This window comes from Sebastes fasciatus, chromosome 22, assembly GCF_043250625.1.
Source record: "Sebastes fasciatus isolate fSebFas1 chromosome 22, fSebFas1.pri, whole genome shotgun sequence".
In the NCBI taxonomy this organism is placed as follows: domain Eukaryota; kingdom Metazoa; phylum Chordata; class Actinopteri; order Perciformes; family Sebastidae; genus Sebastes; species Sebastes fasciatus.
In genome coordinates this window covers 13,148,165-13,171,713 of record NC_133816.1, presented here as the reverse complement: position 1 = coordinate 13,171,713, position 23,549 = coordinate 13,148,165, and the positions used below count along the sequence as shown (strand labels likewise).

The following is a 23,549-nucleotide window of genomic DNA, read 5'->3' as shown; positions in this document are numbered from 1 at the left end:
CATTTTCAGCAGCAACACGTTGAATGCTGATGACATTATGTTGGGGGTTCAATGCTCAAGAAGGCAAAGACAAGGATGTAGGGTTGCAACTAACGATTATTTTCATCGTCGATTAATCTGTTGATTATTTTCTCAATGAATAGATTAGTTGTTTTGGGTCTATAAAATGTCAGAAAATGGTGAAAAACGTTGATCGGTGTTTCCCAAAGCCCAAAACGACGTCCTCAAATGTCTTGTTTTGTCCACAACTCAAAGATATTCAGTTTACTGTCATAAAGGAGTAAAGAAACCAGAAAATATTCGCATTTAAGAAGCTGGAATCAGAGAATATTGACGTTTTCTTTTTTTAATTACTCAAATCGATTATTGAAATAGTTGGCGATTAACTTAATAGTTGACAACTAATTAATTAATCGTTGCAACAAACCATATCTGCCATTGTAAATAAAGTATATAAGTAATACTGGTGAGAAATGAAAGGAATCCAGGAAGTCTGGTTTGAGTAAATTCAAGAGTTTGAACTCTTGCACAAGATTTTAAAACTCTAGACATGAAGTTATCACGGCAGCAATCATTTAATAGAAATGCGATCACGTTACAAAGTAATCTACCGGGATCTACTTTCATGCACGTATTTCATTGGCCAACACAGTGAGTTGCCGGATGTGAAAGCGCAAAATGTTGTGTAAGTATATTTGTCTAATTACAAGTCAAAATTTCTCATAGCACTTAATATAAGACACAATCATCTATTAAGTAACATTTCAGTGAGATACAGGGACTTGTCTTTAGACAATGCATCTTGAATATCTTGTTAAGTGACAAAACACTACTTTTGAGCATTACAGGCTTATTGTGAAACACAACACTTCCCAATACTAGTGAAATAAAGCTCAAAATGAGTTTCCCCAGCTTATTTCAAGAAATCTCACTATTTGGATTGTCACTTGTTCATTGTCACTTGGCAGATTTTTAAAAAATCATTACAAGCAAAAAAAAATGTCATGATTCATTGTTTTTTTAAACTTATTTTTGAAGTGGCCTTTTATTTCCAGTTTTCCAGCTTTATTTTGTCAGAGCCGTCTCTGTCAGAACCCCTGCTGTGCCGACGCAGCGTCTCATTGAAATGAATGAGGAGGCTGCTTTTTGAAGCAGTTCTAACAAACACGTTTGCCTTTATACGTGATTGGATGACTCATATGTTCCTTTGAAGCATACTGAGACATTAAACTGCTCTTTATAACATTTCAAAAAAAGCCTTAAGTATTCTGTAGCATCTCTATATCATTAAACATTTGTAACTCACCAACCCTCCTCAAACCTGTGAGAAGAGCACAGACATACTAACAGAGTGTTAATGTAGAATTCCTTTAAAAACAGGCTTTCAAGGCTTTTAACTCTGTGATACACTCATCACTGCAGCTTATATAGACTCGTATTAACCTCAATCTTGTTGGCCGTGGATGACACGACTTCCCGATATTGCCCTGGTGTACTTTTTTTTATAAGAAAATCAATTTTTTATTACTTTTCAGCAACATATGGTAACATTAACATTTATAAGTAATTATCTCTAACTATAGACACATTTGTGCTGACATGACGCATCCTTTTTATGAGTGCATCACTGTTATCCCTCATCTCTGCGTCCTTGGTCAGAGTGGCGACTTCTGTGGAGTCCAAAAAGAATTCTGTGTTATCTTAAAACTATAAACGGATACATACAGTGACCTTTCTTTTCTCTTCTCTTCACCTAGTATGAAATAGCTTTAAAAATATCTCTGCTCTTGGGGGCTTTACCAAATGGTATAAAGTGGAAGGAAGGGTGGAGCAGCGGAGGTTCACGCGAGGAGGCACAACTGTGGAAAATAATTTCAAGCCTCATATCTCAGATTGATTTTGAGGATTTCAGAGATAACGCCTCAGACGTAAGCAAACAGCCTTCCTGGAAAATGAATGGATTTCTTAGATCGCCCAGAGCAGCCTTTGAGGATTTCTCAGAACTTAAAGCACGCTTTTTATCCCCCCCTACACACCCCTCATACGGTAGCTCTCCTAGCATTTCAAGTCCCCACTCTTGAGTAAATCCTCAAATCATTAAGAAAATAAAGTCTTTGTCCTTGAGCTGTAACACATTGACAGCTGCAGATGTAACATTTCCGCATTGGACTGCAGCTGTTAGCAGCACAGCCTCGACTCGACCGCCTGTCCAGTTGTTGTTTCTTTTTTTTTTCTCCAACAAGGTCACACTGTGAAATTCTACGCCTTCAAAAGAAAGTCAAGCCAGAGTCGCTGCAGCTTGTAAATAGTAATAATCAGATGTGATACCTATTGATCCCTGCATAGGTCAGCAGCCCTCGAGCTGAGAGGGATCCAGTGTCTTGCTCAAGGACTTTTCAGCTGGGTGGGTGCTCGATCGCAACCACAGGGGCTTTAAAACTTACCTCTAGCTTTACTGTATCTAGCCATGCAGGTCTGGCAGAGACAGCACAGCCAACACAGTCTCACGGCAGTTCATGAAATAGTCACGAAATGTAATATATTTGATTTGTGTACACACATTTTGTGACGCTCAACAACATATTTTCAGTGCTTTCTCCTACTAATGTCCAGCAACACCTGACGTAAGTGTCAATTTCTGCTCCAGTCTTTTCAAAATTAAACTCGTTAGTAAGGTTTAGGAAAAGATCGACCTGTTTAGGTTTAGGAAACAAAACGACTTAGTTTAGGAAAACATCGTTGTTTGGGTTTAAATAACACCGGAAGTGCTGTAACTTAAGTACGGAAGTTACGTAACAAATAAATCTACTTCGACTTGTGGTTTCACACGAGACATGAACGCCGGTCTCCTGGGCGAATGTCCTGTGTTTCTTCACCCGCCCATCCACCACGACCTCCTCCCTACGCGGCGTTTGCCGCTCTTTATACTTCCTGCTTCACAATTACCTGGATTACATACAAATTGATTTCTTGCAGACCATCATGAAAAAAATGTGAAATTCGTGTCAATGTACACGAATCAATACATTCTATTTTGTGACTATTTCACGAACTGCTGTGCAACTTGGCTGGCACAGCACTGTTTCATTTCGATTCATACAGGAGCGTGGGTGTATTAGTAGTAGTTTGTTTATTTGGGTTTTTGAGGTGCACTCATTGTTTCTGGAAAGGCACCTTGATGTTGAATTTTTAAAAGGGGCACTCAAAGTAAATTTACTAGTCACAGGGAGTACTCACTCAGCCTGCGAAAACTGTTGTAATAATGTGTTCTGCGGCTCTGGAGTCGCTTTGGAGAGATTGAGAGAATTAGTCAAGAAGTCACATGAATGATGCTATCATGTTAAATTATGGGAAGTGTAGGATCCAGGGCCTTTGGAGCTTGACTAAAAGGGGACTAAATAAATGTCAGGGTATTTCGGCTTCTGCTGCACCGAGTTTCACCATTCTTTTTTAAAAACCTGTTTCTCACAAGTCCCCCAACTTTATGGAAATGCAATACTAAACGTCACTATCACTCTTTAAAAAAAAAAAAAAAAAATCGATTGGGTTTTGCATGAACATACAATTGCGTCATCGGAGCGTTTTTAAAAAGTGAAAAGGTATACATTTCCTTTATACAAAGACATTATAAAAAGTTACAATTGGCATATTGCTAAATTAACGCAACCGTAAACACATAAGACAAGAAAAAAGCAGACAGAAACAACAACAAACAAAACAAAAAACTACAAAAGTTGCTTCAATCAGGAATGAGAGGGAAGTTTATCTTTTTAATAACTTAGAAGAACGGACCTCATATTTTCCCAAATGTATTGGAGGAACTAGCACTCTTTAAATGTAATGTTTCAGTGCTTTTAACCTGGGGTGATGGTGGAGGACCCAAACCATCTGCACGGCTAGATACCATCAGTAGCAGTTTGTGTGAACTGACCCTTTAACCTGTGCGTGTCACAGTTACAGCAGCTCTCACTAATAATGTAAATGGAGCCTCAAATGCTGTTGGAGCATGTTTTTGCTTACATAGCTTACATAGTTACCCCAGAATCACTCGCTTGCTAGCATAACAGAAACTAGCATCTTCCACATTGCTGTTGAAGGGCAGCACTAATGCTAATGTCCCCCTCAGGTCTGTGTGTGTGTCTGTATGTGTGTGTGCGTGTGTGTGTGTGTTTGTGTGTGTGTTTCTATTCACAGTGTTAGATGGTACATCGGGCTTTGCCCTTGGTTTCCCACAGCAGCAGTCATCTTGTTACTGATGGCCGGACTATGGGTCAGCGCCCTGCATGGTGGCTGGGCCCTGAACAGCTGTGTCTGTGTGTGTGTGTGTGTGTGTGTGTGTGTGTGTGTGTGTGTGTGTGTGTTTAAGAAGAAAAAGGGGGGACAAGCTGACATATGTACTATAAATTTGTCATTGCTTGGTGTTTTGACTGGTTTGGACGCACAAAGACACCAACCCGATATCACGCTAAAGCGTGTAATAGACCCACCTGTCCACCAGAGGACAGTGTGTCAGTGTCACGTTTTTCCTCGTCGAAGCGTGAATACTACACGTGTGTATGAAGGTGCAGTAGCCTACCAGCAGGGGACAACAAAACCACTTAGTTTTAGTCATGGTTGTGCTTAAAATAAGTACGTAAACTAAGTAAACTATGTACGGAATCAACGTAACATAAGTACGGAAAACACGTGACTAACGTAACTTAGAAAACAAAACACAAGTCTTGAACAGCGGCATGACATTACAAGGTCATTCTGCGTGTCATGAGGATGCATTTTAGCTTTTTCGCATGTCACTTTTACGCGGCTTTTTGCGTGTCATTTGTACATCGCGCAACAAAGCTACGGTAATGTCCGCAGTTAGGTTTAGGCAACAAAACCACTCACTTAGGTTTAGGAAAATGGTTGGCCTTGGAATAAGTACATAAACTAAGTAAAATACATACGGAAACAATGTAGCAGCACAGAAAACACGTGACAAATGTCACTAACATAACTTACAAAACAACCAGAATACCGTCTCCTGGTTGAAAGTCCTGTGTTTTTTGGACCCGTCATCCACTTCCCCACCCGCCCACCATAAGCAGTCTCTCTCACTTTTTATTCTACCGCACTAGCTCTGAACGTAGCATATATACGTGGATGCGTTTACATGGCAGTCATTACAGACTACATGGCGTACAGATGACACGCCAAAAGCAAGAACGGCGTTCTTATTGCACACTTTTGCCTTGCGCATTATCGTGTCATTCATATGCCATTTCGTGCGACCGGGCTGTAGGATAAGAAAGTAGGAAAAATACTGTGTGTGTGTTATTTTTTTTGAGAAGCATTACAGATCATTTGAGGTATAAAGGTCCCTTAGGAGAGGTCAAAGGTTATCATATGAGATCAGTACAGATGACAAGATCATAGAGCGAAGCAGCTGCGGTTGCACCCGGAGGACTGAGCATGAAGCTACCTTCATACACTCATTAGGTTCAGCTGTGTGTGTGTGTATGGGTGTCTGGGAGGAAAAGTGTGTGTGTGTGGTGAACATCTGTGTGTGCGACGACTAGAGTTGTTCCTGTATCATGTAGTGCATGTCGGGGTTGCCTCCATTGCTTGTCTGTGTGTGTTACATGTCTTTGAATTGTACTTCTCTATTTGTTTGTCTCGCTGCTGTATTTCTGCAGAGCCACTGTGACACTCACCCTGAGTTCAAACCTGGCAGACTGAACTCTTTCAAAAAACTTCTTCCATTGATTCATAACAGCAGATATTTTGGAGATACCACATTTTCACACAGAGGCAGCAGCAGCGATGTAAAAAAAAAAAAAAAATAAAGACCCCTGGGAGAGATGGAGGCAAACTGACAGAAAGATAGGAGAGACAGAAGGAAAATAAGTGCAAGCGGGAAAGAGGGGAAATAAAGTTTGAATCACCTGCGGGGAGAATTTAAGGGAGAATAATTCCTTCACACATCCTCCATCTGAAGTCACATTGTGTTTGTGAGCAGGCAAAGCCACACAGACCAGCAAAAAAAACTGCCACGCAGTCACAAAAAAACAGATCCAACGCTCTGAGATAAACTCTAATCCAAATTGTCACACAAACAATACAAATATTCACTTATTCATGTATAGGAATGCCAACCTGGCCTCACAGAAAGGCGTATAAAGAGCATCAAATTACACACGTGTCACAAGGTCGCATTTTAGTCTTTTTGCATGTCATTTGTACGCCACGCAACAAAACTACGGTAACGTCTGCATGTTGGGTTTAGGCAACAAAACCACTTATGCCTAGTTCACACTGCACAACTTTAGCCCTGATTTTCTGCTCCCCAACAGTTTTAGAGCTCCCAGACAAAAGCCCCAGGTCGGCGTTGGCTCTGTATATATATTGCATTTGCAACACGGAGCAAAGTTGTTGTTTCATCTAGAAGAATAAATAGTAAAAAAAGAATGTAGAAACTATTTTGTAAACACGTGCTAACAACAACATCACAAGCAATGTGTCTTGCGTATGGTATCACGTCATTTACCATGTGTTTTCGTGACAGAACGTAGTTTGGAGACCTCATCGGGGATTCCTCCTGGTGAAAGATCTTGTAGTGTGTCACCCCCGGTCGCCGGTCAGTCATTAAGTGTGAAAACCATAACAACTAAATACGATTAAAGACTCACGATTACAAGACAGCAAGTTGTGTAGTGTGAACAGTACTGCGATCTGACGACTTTGAAAGTCGCGCACTGTGAACTTCGCTTTAGTTAGGTTTAGGAAAAACGTCATGGTTGGATTTAAAATAAGTATGTACACCAGGTAACATATGCACGGAAACAAGGTAACATAAGTACAGAAAACACATCACAAACATCACTAAAAAAATGTGAACGTCACTCACGTAACTTACCAAAGAAAACACCTGTCTCCTGGTTAAAAGTCCTGTGTTTGTTGGACCCATCCACCTCCCCTCCCGCCCACCATAAGCAGTCTTTCTCGCTACATCACTAGCTCTGAGTAAAGCGTATTTACGCGGATCGTTTACATTACAGTCAGGACAGACTACATGGTGTACAAATGACAGGGCAAAGGTAAGAAAAGTGTCATTGTGGCATCCATACGCTTTTTTTGTGCGAACATGCTGAGGAATGGAAACTCAAATTGAAATAAATTGCCAGTTACTGGCAAAAGTTATGTGATTTTTAAGTGCAAAATATCCTCTTGGTTACAACTCTTCAATTAGAGTGGTCCTCGCCATAATAAGGTTTCATGTCAAACTACTAATTTTGAGGTCAATAATGAACTTTCAAACTTAAATTCACCAAAATCCACGTAGATCCATAAATTGTTAAACAACACAAATATCTGCTGATGTTTTATCAGTATCAGCCTAAAAAAAACCCAGTATTGGTTGGTCTTAAAACTCTTAAATGCACATGTGCTCTGGCTCAGTTTTAATCCCCGTCCTACACCATGTTGCTAACCGTATGGGAGTGACTGACTTTTGCCTTCAAACCTTTCACCTCCGAGTCCAAAACATTCGAGAATAACGCTCATATTTAAAATCTTCGGCAAGTGACTGAGACGTAAAACGGCTAATCCACTCCGAGATCCGCGTTAAAGGATTAGTTCTTGCCCCTTTACCTTCACGTCATGTGTTGAAATCCTTCACAACACACACCTCCTTGTGGATTATCCCCCCATTTAATCATTAAATCAATACACAAATAAGATAAGGTATCTTTTTCTCCTGTCTATCTCCCTTGTCGAAATCGTTGTCCGCTAAGAGGGATCAGGTGTCCCCTCTCACTGCGCTTTCATATCTGCAGCGATCGTAAGAGAAACCTAATCAGACCCTTTTAATTAAAGAGGCCGGAGTGTTGGTGGGGAAGGCGGAGGTGAAGGGAGAAGACGGTGGCAGCAGATGAGGGTGGATGAAGGGGAGAGGCCGAGTCTGTCTGCTGAAAGCCACTTAAATCCCTTTCTTATTAAGTCTCTGCGACACATGATCTACCTCCATCCCCTCACTCAGACACACACACTCAGGGCTACAAACCAGCTCCTCTTACCACAAGAAGCAGCCCCCTGCATTTGCGCTGCATGGCTTCATCCCACTGCTCTCCAAATCAGGGTGGATCAGTCTGTGCTTCGTTTCGTTAATGCTTCATTCAAAACAGGGATTACAGTGACATTTTCCTATGCAAATGGGATCTAACCTCGAGCCGAGGAGGCCAGTGTAACTAAATGTAATTGACCGACCTGGAACAGGTGACATTTCTTAGGATAGTAATGAAAAGTTAATCCTGTTCCTTCTTCATGCAAGTGTTTTGAAGGAATATACGGATGTTAAAGAGTTTTTCATAGTTTTAGACATCATAGATGATTGCCTATATCGATACAATATTGTAGTCACCAAAAATAATAATAATTTGGAGGACTTGTTGAAGGTAGATCGAAAGAAAAAGCCTTCCAAATGTCGGTAATAGGGCAGTCAATCGATTAAAATATTTAATCGGGATTAATCACATGGTTGTCCCTAGTTAATTTCGATTAATCGTAAATTAATCAAATTTTGTATCTGTTCAAAATATACCTTAAGGGAGATTTGTCAAGTATTTAATACTCTTATCAGTATGCGAGTGGGCAAATATGCTGCTTTATGCAAATCTATGTATATATTTATTATTGGAAATCAATTAACAACACAAAACAATGACAAATATTGTCCAGAAACCCTCACAGGTACGGCATTAAGCATAAAAAATACGCTCAATCATAACATGGCAAACTGCAGCCCAACAGGTAACAACAGCTGTCAGTGTGTCAGTGTGCTGACTTGACTATGACTTGCCCCAAACTGCATGTGATTATCATAAAGTGGACATGTCTGTAAAGGGGAGACTCGTGGGTACCCATAGAACCCATTTTCATTCACATATCTTGAGGTCAGAGGTCAAGGGACCAGTTTGAAAATGGACATGCCAGTTTGTCCTTGCCAAAATGTAGCGTAAGTAGACAATTGTCTGCATACAGTTTGACATCTTTCTTTATCATTGTACAATGCATGATATGTCATGATGAATACTTGTGATTGTAGACACATTATAAAAATCATAAAACTCTCACCAGTGGTTAGCAGGCAGATGGACAACAAAACACCACGTGTAGCAGGCTTGAGGTGACACAAGACACACACAGCACTGCTTTTCCCACCTGGCATATACAGTATACCTGTGGTCCATACCAACAGTGAAAGGCACATACCCACTCCCACAATCAATTTAATTTAATGTACAATATAACCTTGATATTTACACATATAACATACAAATTAACATTACATAATATAGATTGAATAAAATGCATGATAAATGGAAGAAATATCAAACAAAAGCCAACTTGACAAACAAACCCCTCTACACCCCTCCCCTCTCTGTTCCCTGGAACTTGGTTCAGCCTAACAAGCTAAAATCAGCTGGAGACCTGTGGCTGAACTCTCAGGTGTGCTATCTGAAAACACGCCCCCCCCGAAATAAAAGCACAACATAATAACCTGAACTTCCTGTATTAGTCCGTTTTCTTGAACTTAACACTAAACTTTTTTCTTCAACTTAAGGCAAGGCAAGGCATGGCAAGGCCAGCTTATTTATATAGCACATTTCACACACAAAGGCAATTCAAAGTGCTTTACATATATAAAAGCAAGATAAAAGAGCACAAAGTGCATTATATAAAAATGAATAAAAGAATATAAAAGTATAAGTTAAAAGAAAAAAAATTAAAAGGATAATAAAAACAATCAAAAGACAGTAAAGTGCAGCATTTGATCAATTAAGAAAAGCGTCTGAGAACAGTTTTTGGTCTTGAGTCTAGATTTGAAAGTGGCCACTGTTGGTGCATCTTTGACCTCATCTGGAAGTTTGTTCCACAGTTGAGCAGCGTAAAAGCTAAAAGCAGCCTCACCATGTTTCGTTCTGACCTTGGGTACTACTAATAGATCTTTTTCCCAGTGACCTTAGAGGTCTAGTAGGTGTGTACTGTTGAAGCATATCTGAGAGGTAATTTGGACCTACCCCCTTTAGTGATTTGTAAAAAAGTAGTGTATTAAAGTCAATTCTGTGACTTACTGGAAGCCAGTGTAGGGACTTAAGTACTGGAGTGATGTGATCAGTTCTTTTGGGTTTTGTAAGAACTCTAACAATAAGTAGCAGAAATATAACAGATATAAAACAAGACGTTACCACTGTTACACTTTCACTGTTACTAACCCTGTTTTCCGGCACGTTTGTGACATTGAATGTGACACAGCAGGGAAAAACCCAGAAAGGCTAATCGTCATGTGGCAATGGGAAAGGAGTCTATTGCCTATTTTCAGCGGGTTGTCCCGTGTTTTATAAAAACTGTAAATACGTGCAAATTTTGGTGAAAAAAAGGGTATTAGTCTTGTTTTTGCTTTGCTTTGTTCATGACAATTTGACTGGATTGTTTTTACAGGCCATATTTATCTGCTACTAACAGTCCTACATCTTCTGTATGAGTGTAATTCTCACACAGATTTGGGCCATGATTGAATTTCCTTTTTGTTTGCACACAATCACGCCATCTCAAACATTAACTGCAGTCTGAACCCACCTGTAGGGCTTTCTTTGCTGTTTATAAAATCCAAACTGATGCCCCGTGTCTTGCTAAATACAGAGATATCTGACAATGAAGTTGCTGAGGTGAAATGTTTCTCAGAGAGTACATCCTGCTGCAGAGGCTTTTAATCTCCTCCTGTCTGTGTCAGGTGATTAACAATAAGGGGAGGATGATGTGATGAGGGCACAGATATGAAAACACTCGACTCGGGCACGGTGAAAAAGAAATAAAACAGAAGCTGTGGCAGACCCACATCAAAACGTCATGTTTAATGCGATGGATTATCCAGCTCGGGCAATTTCCAAGTCACTGGAGGTTGTTTTTCATGCTGTACAAGATGTAATGGCTTCTTCTGAAGGGAGGAAAACACAAATATCGCCAACTACTCAGGCTGCGTTCAGAAAAAAACAGAACAATGTAAAGGGGGGGAGGAAACACGTTTTTAAAAAGAACATTTTATTTATTAAAGAGTACGAAGGACCCTTTTCCCAACCTTCAAAGTGCTGCGTGTTGTTTTGTTCTGAATGTTGCCAGAATCTCTAAAAGCCGATGAGTACTTGTAGCAGCAAAAATGTTGGCATGCTACATATAAAAGGAAACATTGGTAGAAGAACTAAGCGCTGCACTTAGAGCCAAACTGTACTTTTCAAGGGCTTGCTGAAATTAGTTTGAAATGTGACGGACAAGTGGTTGCATTGCCCCCTGGTGCCGTCTGAATTTTCCTGTTTCATGGGCCAATGTTTTTGTCACTGGTGTTTCCAGTTTCCCTGGTAACGGTTATGATGCAAATTAATGACTTAAAGAGGACCTATTATGCTTATTTTCAGGTGCATATTTATTTTGGGTTTTCTACTAGAACATGTTTACATGCCGTATTGATAAAAAAAACACTTTATTTTTCTCATACCGGCTTTGTTGCAGCACCTCTTTTCACCCTTTTGAGCTTCCTGTTTGAGCCCCGCCCCCCTCTCCCGAAAAAGCCCAGTCTGCTCTGATTGGTCAACTGGCCCCCTCTGTTGTGATTGGTCAACCAAACCAAACTCTTCAGACTCCGTTCCAGCTCCGCTCTAATAAGCTTTGTTTGAGGGCGTACCAAACTAGCCGCTAGGCAGGTATTATTCAAATGTGTTACTTGGTGACATCACCACGTTACAGAAGAAAAGGCGTGACTTTAAGCAAGGCGTTTCAGGCAGTTCAGGAGCAGTGTTTCTCCCTTTGGCATGGACTTGGGCTTGGTAATTTTGCAGACCTTTTACATGCACAAAAAAATATATAACACACGAAAGGAAAGGGGAAAAAGCACAAAAGCATTATAGGTCCTCTTTAAGAATACTTAAAGGACTAATTAACTGTTATTTTCCTGACGATTGACTAATGGTTTAAGAGATTTAACAAGCGAAAACATAAAACAAATATCTGGTTTTAGCTTCTCAAATATCAAGAGTGGCTGGTGTTCTTTGCTTTTTTTTGTCATTGCAGATTAAATATCTTTAAGTTTTGGACAATTTGGATGCAATGAAAATAATTAAATAGATTCTGCTTAGCTAGATCCTGCATCATTGTACTGTTGCCCTTCTGGAGTCTTTGCATCCCTCAGTGTTTCATCAATGTGGTCGATATCAACTCATCTGACTTATGTTGAAAAAAAAAAAAAGTGAAAAAAGGAAAGCTATAAGCTGCAGCAGTGGTCAGATTATTGAGCCAGGGCGGAGGACATGCTGTATTGACATCGACAAAGGATTAATTTGCCAAAAAACAACCAAACAATCTGTGCATCAATTAGAGTGAGAGCATGAGTGTCTGTTTAGTAGGGAAGGCTTAGTGGTTTTGTGCCTGCACATATGTGTTTACACACATTCCTGCTGAGCCCAACCACCAGAGCAGCACAATCCCAGCTGCCCCCACAACTCGACACAAGGTCAGCTGTCAATTCTTCGCTGAATGCTTACTATTTGGGAAACATATCTCGATTTTACTTAGAACCTGGATCTCACTTTTTCTCCACCACGAAATGATGTCCCATCTCATGCGTATTTATGAGCTTTGCAATTTGCACAGAAGGACGACTCTTTGTTGTGTGTTGTTTTTTGACGGTTTAGAATTAAAATAAATTCAATTAAATAATCTTGTGCTGAAATGAGGTCAATACATGTCATTATAAAGTCAAAAAAATGACAAAAATAGTTGCTGGTTCCAGCTTCTAAAATGGGAAGATGTGGATTCTCTGTTTTATATCATTGTGAAGGGAACATTTTGGGGTTTTGGGCCCTTGGTCAAAGAAAACAAGCTATTTCAAGACGTCATTTTAGGCTCTCGGTAACTGTGACATGCATTTTTCACTATTTTTGGACATTTCAAAGATGAAAAGTCGATTAAGATTCGTAGATGATAATTAGTTGCTGCGCTAAAAAAATAAATGATGCATGAATCTTAATCAAAACACCAGTATGTTCGGCCAGATTTAACGCTTATTTTACTCCTATACCAAAATCCCTGTCTGCTGTAATGATCCCATTTACTTGAGTGTGTGGCAGTAACACTGCCGTGGTCAGTAATTTCCCCCAGGGGCCACCCATGCTTAAAATTGATGCACTCATGCTCCTCCATCATGATTCAGATAAAAGCATCCACCACATGGCTTATGCGGTGTGAAAAGCCGCTGCTTTGAGTAACGTGAGCAGGCTTTTTTTCGTGACCGTTTGCATGTGCGTGTATGCTAACAGGACGGTGTAATCAAGGAGAGAGTCGTCGGCTATTGTTATGCAAGTGAGATTCCGTCGAGAGAGGCTTGGACTCCTTCCCAGGTTCCATTGCTGTCGTGGCGTTTTGGCGGGTCAAGTGACACGGGCAGTTTCTGCCACGGAGCACTCTCACTGTTGGTTTTTCACATATGCATGTCCCTCATTACTGACCTAATGTACGGTGCCATCTGTCCTGTTTGAGCCAGTGAGTGTGGCTATTACAGCTGTGGAAGGTAATGAAGGTATCATTCACTGTAATATTGCAGAGTGACAAAAGCCAAGCCTCGCTACCCTCTGCCGCTAATGGATCCCGACCATTATTTGCTGAGTAAATCCTCCTCACCGTGTTCATTTCTTCCTCTTGTTCACTCTCTCTCTCTCTCTCCCCCCTTTTCTTCCTCTCATTTCACTCCTCATTTCTTTTCTCCCTCTGAACCCCCCCCCCTATCGTTTTCCCTAATTCCCCGTCGTTCTCGTTCCAAACTCATCCTCATTACACCTCCACCTGCTCTCGTTCTTTCCTGCTCTACCTATACTTATGTTTCTCTTTTCACTCTTCTTCTCCCGCAGTCCCAGTGAAGGAGACAGAGAGAGAGATGTCGCAGAGGAAGATATTCCTGGTCTTCATCGCCATCAGTACTGTCAGTCTTCTGCTGCACCATGGGGGCCACTTGAGCTGGTGAGTGATTGAAACACGCCCACACGTATGCAAAAACATGATATACCCTTCATCTCTCTATAAGTTCATATGGTGCTAATTACTATGAAGATCTTTTTTCTTTTCAAGTCAAATTAATAGCGGGGCTGGCTTATTATAATACTCAGATATGTGGAGACTTTGAGTGCAGATGCACTGCCAAATTGGTCGAGGGACCAATTATAAAAGTAGAGGGATTGTAGATCTTTGACAGCCGTGTCGTACCCTTTTCAACTTAACATTTTGCTCATAAAACCTTTTCCACATTCCTGTCTTTACCGTCTCTGTTATTGCTCTGCCCTTCGTCTCTCTGCTTTTCACACACTGTTTCCACACCTTTTAAATATCTGACCCCCTAGTTCAGTCTGCAGTGAAGACTACATGCTGTAATACTGCAGTAGCTTTCAGTGTGTGTGCACACAATATGAACGTGTGATTGGACTTTTCCGCGATTTTATATTTAGCTCTTTTGCTCTATGGTAAATTGTAACATGAATATTCATCTTAATTAGAATTTGGCTACACTGATACTCCAGAAGATGCATCCAGTTTCATTGCTTATCCTCTTTTTAGGAAATAACTGTTAATTTTGGCAGCTGTTTTAGATTTAGTCTTAGTCTTAAGACAAAAATGCTTGTTAGTTTTAGTCACATTTTATTCATTTTTACCCTTCATAGTTTTAGTCTATTTTTTGTCTTAGTCCTGTGTCAATTGTCCTTTTTAGTCATCAGATTATATTGAACATTTCAGTCAATCTGTTTAAGTCAAAAACAATATTCTTTTCATTTTAGCCTAATTTATTTCACATATGATTTTATCTTATAATTATCTGATGAAAACCACAGGTTGAATGATTAACAATGCAGCTTTGCAGACAGTTACTCCGAGTCCTCCTTACTGCGCTCATTAATGATGCGCATTTCAGTCTCACCCACCGGTCCGTTATGAGAGAGACAGCCAATCCGTAGCGCCAACATACAAACATATGTGTTAATCAACCACACAAACACGATCCGCAAAACGCCAACTTTATGCATTACAGTAGCACAATTGTCAGGACTGAGGACTGAGACAAGAAGGACAGAGACGGACTGAGAGACACTGTTGCAGCATGTTTTTTTTTTAAACTACACTTTAGTCTTGCTTTTTTCCATCGACGACATTGCATTATTGTTTGATATCGTCGCCGTCTCATCATCGTCATCTTAGTCATGGAAAAAAAAGGAAGTTGACGAACATATTCCGTTATAGTTTTAGTTAACGAAATGAACCCTGTGTAAAAGGTCTGCAAAGTTACAAAGCCCAAAGTCCACTCCAAAGGGAGTTACTCTCCCTCACAGAAACACTGCTCCTGAACTGCCTGAAACGCCTTGCCTGAAGTCCCTCCTTTTCTCAAACAAAGCTAGTTAGAGCGGAGCTGGAGCGGAGTCCCAAGAGTTTGGTTCGGTTGACCAATCACAACAGAGTCGGTCAATTGACCAATCAGAGCAGACTGGGCTTTATACCCTCTGTTTCAGACAGAGGGTGAAAAGAAGTGCTGCAGCACAGCCAGTATGAGAAAAATAATGTGTTTTTTGATCATTAAAGCACATTAAACATGTTCTTTTCTAGTATAAACCAAAAATACAATTATGCACCTGAAAAAAAGCATGATAGGTCCTCTTTAATTTTTAAGTTAGGTCCTTTTGTGACTTGTTTAACATTTTCCCGATCACACTGCACATGCAAACATTTGTATTAGTATGTAGTAGGGCTGAAATCATTATCCTGATAATAAGAATATTTTTCCTAATAACAATGCATACACTTTCACAGTAGGGAAAGAAATATAAATGACAGATCAAAACAATGCAAATTTCGAAAAAGGCTAACAAATTATGTTCATCCCTCACACTGAAAGTCAATTAATTAAAATTTTGATATATCACCCAGCCATAGTATGCACTACAAACAGTGCAGACACAAACTCTCAGTTTCTGATACTCCTGTCCTCTAGTGGTTTTACCCTACGTCTGCCCTCTTTTCTCCTCTCTCCTCTCATTTCAATCCCCCACATGTACTCTGATTTCTACTTGGCTGTTGTTCATCTGCCCTGTCCTACACCTCAGTCTCCTCCATTATCTGCCCAGTTATTATCTGCAATTATGTCTCTAATGTCACCAAATTATTTGGAGTAGCTGCTCTTTTTTTTCTGGAGCTAATGGAGCTTCAAATAAATGATTACACTTTCTTTTTTTTCTCCAGGACCATGGAGGCCTTGCACCTCAGTTGTCCTGCCCTTCGTTCCCACCCTGCCCCGGGCCTGAAACCGAAGCACACCAATGTGGCCTTCCTCAAGACCCACAAGACGGCCAGCAGCACCATGCAGAACCTGCTTTTCCGCTTTGCGGAACGCAACAACCTCACGGTGGCGTTGCCCGTGCAGGCCTGCGGCCACCAGTTCTGCTACCCGCGCTCCTTCACCTCTCAATTTGTCCACCCGCACACGCTACCGCCGGACATCATCACCAGCCATCTGCGCTTCAACAAGGCGGAGCTGCGGCGCCTGATGCCCAACAACACAGTGTATATCACGATCCTGAGAGAGCCAGGCTCCATGTTTGAATCCTTGTTCAGTTACTACAACCAGTACTGTCAGAGCTTCAAGAGGGTCCCCAATGGCTCCCTGGAGGCGTTTTTTGCGGAGCCTTGGCACTACTACCGAGCAGAAGAGAAGGACTCCATGTATGCACATAACACCTTGACCTTCGACTTGGGCGGAGACAAGGATCGCCCAGCGACAGATGTGGCGTATGCACGGGCCTTTGTGGCTGAGGTGGAGCGAGTTTTCCCCCTGGTGATGATTTCCGAGTACTTTGATGAGTCGCTGGTTCTCCTTCGCCATCTCCTCTCTTGGGATCTGGATGACATTCTGTACGTTAAACTCAACATGCGGACGTCGAGCTCAAAGCGGAGCCTGACACCGGGCCTTTCTTCAAAGATCCGTGCCTGGAATTCCTTAGATGCACGTCTTTACGACTACTTCAACGCCTCTTTGTGGCGCCAACTGACAGCTCTGGGTCCGGCCTGTGTAGCGAGGGAGGTGCGGCTCCTTCGGCGAGCCCAGGAAAGGTTAATGAAAAGCTGCTTCAGTGGGCGGATGCCGCTTCTCCGATCAGCCGCGCAGATCAAAAACAAGGATCTCCGCCCCTGGCAGCCTAGTGGAAAAGTCGACATTGTGGGCTACGACCTCCCGGTGAATCTCAGCCGTGGGTTCTCGAGCCAGGCCCAGGAGCTCTGCCTCAAGCTCATCATGCCAGAGGTCCAGTACACACGGGTGCTCCTGCGTTCCCAATCGCTGCACTACCGCCGAAGTTACCAGCTCCGGCCACCACAGCAGTCGCATCCCCTCCAACAGCCCGTACGCACAACCCTGCCTCGGCATCTTCAAGTGCAACGCAGCCAAATGCCCCCTGGAGCCCCAGGCCCTGCATCAGGGACAGGGTCCACCTCCACCTCAAAACCTGCTGCAGGAACTCAAGGTCGGACCACAAAGTTAACGCCTAAATCCTCACAGACTGAAAAATAAGAGACTGGAATATAATCTGAGTGCCCAAAAAACTGCAATCATACCCTGACCCTTGAGACAATGGTGATTGGTTGGTGGGGTGTTGGGTATAAGAAGTTGGTGTTGGAAACAAGGGTGTCTTTGGGAAAAAAGTCTGGGTTGTTCTTGAATCAATGTCTCTCCTGTCCCTTCTAGACAGAGTTTGGGCTAAAAATAAATGAAGAAAAAAAAGGCAGGTAAGACATATCTGGAGCTGAACTTGAATCTCTCCCCTCTCTGGTCTGTGAAACAGTATCAGGGTTGGCAGACACAAGGGCGGGAGAAATCTACACTGGGACTCGGCTCAGTTGCACGCCTTTGCACACCCGGCAACAGCGGATGGGAGAGGGTTTTAGGTGAAAGTGGTTCTTTGAAGCAAATCTGTTATGTGCGACTGGGACTCAATGGGGAAGTGGCGATATCGGGCCTATTGTGAGGCACAGAGTAGGCAATGTGTGTATCACACTGGTATAGTATCATGTTACTTGCTTTCATTCCCTGTTTCTCGAGCCCTCTCTCTGGCTCTCTCTCCCTAACATATGCCACTTAAAGTCCTTGAGAGAGACATAATGACATAAAGGGATCAGCTGTCAGGCGTCCAAAGAGCCTCCTAAGAGGCCAGACAGACATTGAGATCACCTCCAACCATTAATACAACAGCACAATCAACTTCTCTTCTTCTTCTTCTTCTTCTTCTTCTTCTGCTGCTGCTCTTACAAATTTTAGAGCCAAAAGCAATGGAGGGAGGGGGGTTAAAAAGCCAGACAGATAAAGAGACCTTATACAGAGCCTAAAGACTGGATGCGCAGTTTGGCCAGCCATTATCGCTATGACTCACACAGAGACCGAACACACAAATCAAGCCTGTTTCTCTTCAGCTTTTGACCTCTTTGGCTTCGTCCTCTCCATCCTCCATCCCCTCATCCCTGCTGCTACCCTCCGGTCGCACTCTTAACCCAAAGAGCAGCGCCGACATCTTGTTTTCTTCAACCCCCGGTTCACCTCTGATCGCAGTCGACCTCGGACCACCAGCTGAGATTGTGCATCGTAGAGACTTTCTGGGTTTCTGGATGTGGGGTTTTGTTTTGTAATCTTGTTGCAATAAGATCGCCTATACGAAAGGCATGGATTTAATAACCTACCAGCAACCCCACACCGCGCACACTGGCACAAACAAAAACGAAAAACAACTTGGACAAAGACTTGAGGCCTGTGGGTCGCAGTGTTTGAATATTTAATCGTCTCCTCTTGCGGCCCTCCTATGGCCCATGTTCTTGGGTTACACGGCCGTACATTTTCATTAGGAATACAAGGACCGGGCGAAAGTGGCTCATTCTGCACTTGGGAAACGTGGGAGGACAAAGCGAGAGCATCGGTGTGGGATGCTTAAAGTCTCGTTAGGCTGGTGGGCCGGCTGGTTTGGCTGTGATCTTAAAATGTCATCCCTTATCTCAGCTGTGATCCATTTTTAATCCATTCTGCTCATATTTAATGTGTCATTTATGTTCTTTTTATTCCTCCAGTGATCAGCAGGACACTGCTAAGTAACTGGGGGGCGGAGGAAGGATGTCTGTGTGTATATGCGGGAGTGTGTGTGAGCCAGGAAGCGGCTCTCTCGGCTTCATGTTGTATTTTTTTCCCCCCAAGGCCAGCCATGTTGGCATGGCAACAAAAGGAAATAATGTGTATGAGATTTATCGAAACTATGTATTATTTATTATCGGGATTTAAAGAGTCCTTTTACTGTATTTTTAACTGTTATTTTTCATGAATCACTGGATAAAATCCTTCACATGTTCAGCGTACCACTGAGGTGGAACAAGGCATGTAGAAATGATATGAAGAATTAATTCTATACATGCTCTACATAATGCAAAACTACAAAGACCACTTCGGAAAAACCGCACATTGAAACAAGTGTAGTCGCTTTAAAATTAATCTTTCATTCTGCAGTGCTTAAGTGCTCAACCACACAAAGCTTTTGTGGTTGGAGCGGGCGGAAAACAGACATGAGTAGAGGATAAACAGTTTTATGAAGTGGCTGTGAATATTTTAATTCAAAGTGTGCTTATCCGAACGTACCGGGGAACCTCAGCTTTGAAAGCACGAGCTGCACAGCGTTTTTTTTATTTATTTACAGGTTTTTGAAATGTGTTCGGATATGTGTAATATTTCTTCTAGGTACAAACACTGCGAAAATTCACTTTAAAGGATAAGGCTGGTCTTTTTCTACACTTTTCTTACTGTTAACAAATCCCACAAAAAGACCAAAACTAACAATGTGTAAGTCTGTCTGCCAACTTTCCCGTCCAGCTTCAAGCGCATTGGTTCCTGCTGTAAATCCTTAAAAAACGGGTCATAAATATATGGATTTATTCTTTAAAAAAAGGCTCAGTAATTCTCTAAAACAGCTAGGCACTGTCGTTTTTTAGCAGCTATCACTCAAAACAGAAGAAATGGTGCGTTTGTTGGGGACTATTTTCAGCTGTGGATGAATACACATTTAATAGTGTCTATTTCCAGCAGCAGGACGGTGTATGTTGGATTAAAAATAAACTACAGTGCCCCTGTTTGTCGGAATGATGGAGCATGTCACCCAGTGCACCAGCCTGACACATCGATGTGTTTTTAAAACAAGCGGCGACCTACGGTGCTGAGCAGTGAAGCAAACACAGAAGTGCCAAAAACTGCAGTTCCTTGAATGGCCACTTGAGGCTGGCTCCAAAAGCGAGTCCATCCCCATAGACCCCCATGTTAAAATGCCCAACTTTACAGCAGAAATAAACATGTTTACAGCTTGGTACAAAAAAAACGGTTTTGGTCTCTATAGCTGATTTCCCTTTTATGACTGTACAGGGGTTGAATTTTTATATAACTCACCTGTTTAAATTATATTTAGGCTTAAAGTTGGGCATAATGAGGGCGTGGTCGTCGCTGCCAAGATGACGAAGGCTGGAGCCACCCTCTTCAGAGACCTATGGGGTGACGTCACGGAGACTATGTCCATATTTCATACAGTCTATGGTTTATAAAAGGTTTTGTGGGGATTTTGGGATCAATTCATTACAGTTTTTGGTCGTTTCATGGGATTTGTTGACAATAGGAGAAATTTAGAATATCGCCAGCCTTATACATTAAATCACATTGCTGATAATGCTGATCTTAAACTATATTTTAATTAGTAAATGTGAAACAAAGCATTTTAGCTTTAAATGAAACTCCTGAAATGCTTCAACCTGCTGCTGTAAAATAAAAATAAAACACAGAATTTATGTGTTTGTCACTAATTAAGCATTTACGGAGACCCAAAGTGCTGAATTGTAATTTATTTCTTATATATTAGTTTAATTTTGTACACTTTAGGTCTCCATAAGCATTGGCACAAAACTTGACTTTTAAGGTTAATATGGAGTTCAGGTACTGTCGGTACATTCCTGTGGTAATAAATAAACTGTCTGCCAAAGGCAAATAAACTAAAAAGTACGATCAAAATGGGTATTTGAAAATGCGTTTCCTCCCATGTCTGTGTCTGACTGGAAGCAAAATGAAGAATCTGTTTTTATTTCCCCTGAAGTGTTCATTTATGATCCATCTCTCCGTGGCTGTGAGTCTCTCTAAGTGCTGTTTTGATTGTACGAGTCGTTCGCCCAGTTGTTCTGCTTCTTGTGGGAGAGTTTCAGTAATGGTCATGCTGTCGTGTCTAAAGTGTCGGCTATTCTTCTTTTGCCAGAGGGGTTTGTGAATAACAGCAAGCTAAAAATCTCATCATCTTCACATTACTTGCCCCTTCTTCATTTTGTTTAGAGCGACGTCGCAAAGCTGTTGTTTTTTATTTTCGTTTTACTAGAAAATGAAATTCTTCTGGTGTCGGATAAATTTTTTTTGTGTCTGCTGAGCCTTTATGTTGCAGGGAAGTGAAGGAAAACGTTCATTGACATCGGGTGAAAGTGGCGATGGTACTCTGACTGTATTTTGCTCATCTTTTATTTCCATTTTCTGTTTATGGACTTATCTTTGAACTGTGAAGAAGGAGACAAGTTTTTCCCATTTTGGTGATTGTTAGGAAGAGTTTGGGTGGGTGACGGGGCTCTGAACAAACGGCTAATGACAATCAGAGCTAGGGGCCCCAAAGTTTTGAAATGGTGGAGGGTGAACGTGACGAATAAAGTTTGAATGATTTCAATTCATCTGCGAGTGGACACGTTTTTGTCTCTGCCATTCACTTCTCTCCTCAATGCAGATTTATTCAGATATGTGCTGACTTGAATTATTCAGCATATTAGAGCAATGCACAAACACGCGCTCTTCATCAGCGGCGATACATAACACACAGCGACAGTTGCTCAATTAAGATTCAGATTGTAAATGGTTCCTATTTCCCTGAAGACCAAAACCAGACTTTTCAGCCTGCAATCAGTCGTTTGAAATTACCTCCATCCAGCACGCCCGACTAAATGAATGAACAAATTGCTTCTCACAGGGACAAAAACAAAATGCAAAGCAGTGTGTTTGATATGACTGTGATTGAAGCAATCATGATGCTGTGTCCCCCTCCGCCTGTCTGTCATTATGGCCTGCTGTTGCCATGGCGGCCGCCTGCAGCGAGGTGGCCCTCCGGACCGGCTGCCTCGGCACCTTTTTCCATTTTTTCTCTCACATCTTTGCTGCTTTTTGTTGCTCTTATCTTTCATATAATCATAGTTCTAATCATAAGCATCATTACAGTAACTGATAGCAACTGGAAAGAAAGACAATTAACAAGTTTAATTTACTTTATTTCCTGTTTCTACTGAAACAAACTTGCATCTGCGTGTCAGGAGCTGTGCAGAGATGCTTTTGACAACACTACAAGGCCGATACTAATCAACAATGTAAAAATTAAGAAAGATTAAAAAATTTAAAATAAACCATATGACGCTTGGTTCCGCTGATGACGCTTTTCTCAATTCTGATATTTCTACTTTTCTGAGCATCTCTGACATGTGAAATTCACATGTAAATGTAAATGCATTGTGCATTGTTTTTTTTTGTACACAGCATAGCAGACAGTAAAGTTTACTCGGGGGTCCGATGCCTTGCTTAAGGGCACCCCAGCAGTGAACACCATTTTTGCTTCATGCGCCACTGAGCAACTCTCATAGGAATGAATGGGAGCCCGCCGCCAATGCTGTATCCAGTCCTCTTTATACATCCATGGTCCGTGCACATCCACATTTTTCGAACTACGCAGACGCAGATGGGCGGAGAAACGATTCAGCTTGTGTCCATGCGACCGTCCTTGCGGAAAGTAACCAGGTTTTAATCTTGTTTACAGACATAAAGCAGAACTAGCAAAAACTAGTAGTTTATGTAACCTCTCTGAAGTCTGAGAAGTAGGAGAGGGAATGCTATGCTTTCCCTTCTACTAGTATCCACTTTTAGGAAATATAGCTATATTATTAAGATAAGATGGGGTTCTGATTACAGTAAATACAACAAGCAGGTATTCAATATGCTTGTAAAAAACATAAACTGTCAGCAATTACATCTGGAAATCTTGTATTTTGCTGTTCTGATATATTAAACTTGGCGCTACATAGCCTACAGGTCTGAAAAGCAACTAAAAAAGTTCTTTATTCAAAATAAGTAAACCCTAATTAAATCGAAATTCAGAAATGCACACTTTTTATGACAAATTCTGCATATTATACAACATAACGTAGCACAACAGGAAGTATTTAGGTAATGTGTAAATTACACTGGAGTTGTTTTTTGGTGTGGACAAGTTGCTGCATCACACGAATGTAGCATTAGAGCTGAAGTAAACCCTCCCTACACAGAAAACAGCTAACAAGATTGTCAGAGAGAATAATAGGGTGGGCAACAAAATGGCCACTCATTGGGATATCAGGCTACATGCACTCAC

At 41.5% G+C, this 23,549-nt stretch overlaps 1 protein-coding gene across 2 annotated transcripts in view; it reads left to right on the top strand.

Annotated features, from left to right (window-relative positions):
* Positions 1-19,631, top strand: part of gal3st3 (galactose-3-O-sulfotransferase 3) — a 40,405-nt gene extending 20,774 nt beyond the window's left edge. Inside the window, exons 2-3 of one of the 2 annotated variants that reach the window (XM_074623834.1) lie at positions 13,938-14,040; positions 16,303-19,631. In XM_074623834.1, coding sequence (XP_074479935.1) covers positions 13,938-14,040; positions 16,303-17,626 — 1,427 coding nt within the window. In that variant the 3' untranslated portion in view covers positions 17,627-19,631. Of the gene's footprint in view, positions 1-13,931; positions 14,041-16,302 lie in introns of both variants that reach the window. The other variant, XM_074623835.1, reaches the window with a different exon arrangement.
* The last annotated feature ends 3,918 nt before the right edge of the window (positions 19,632-23,549 follow it).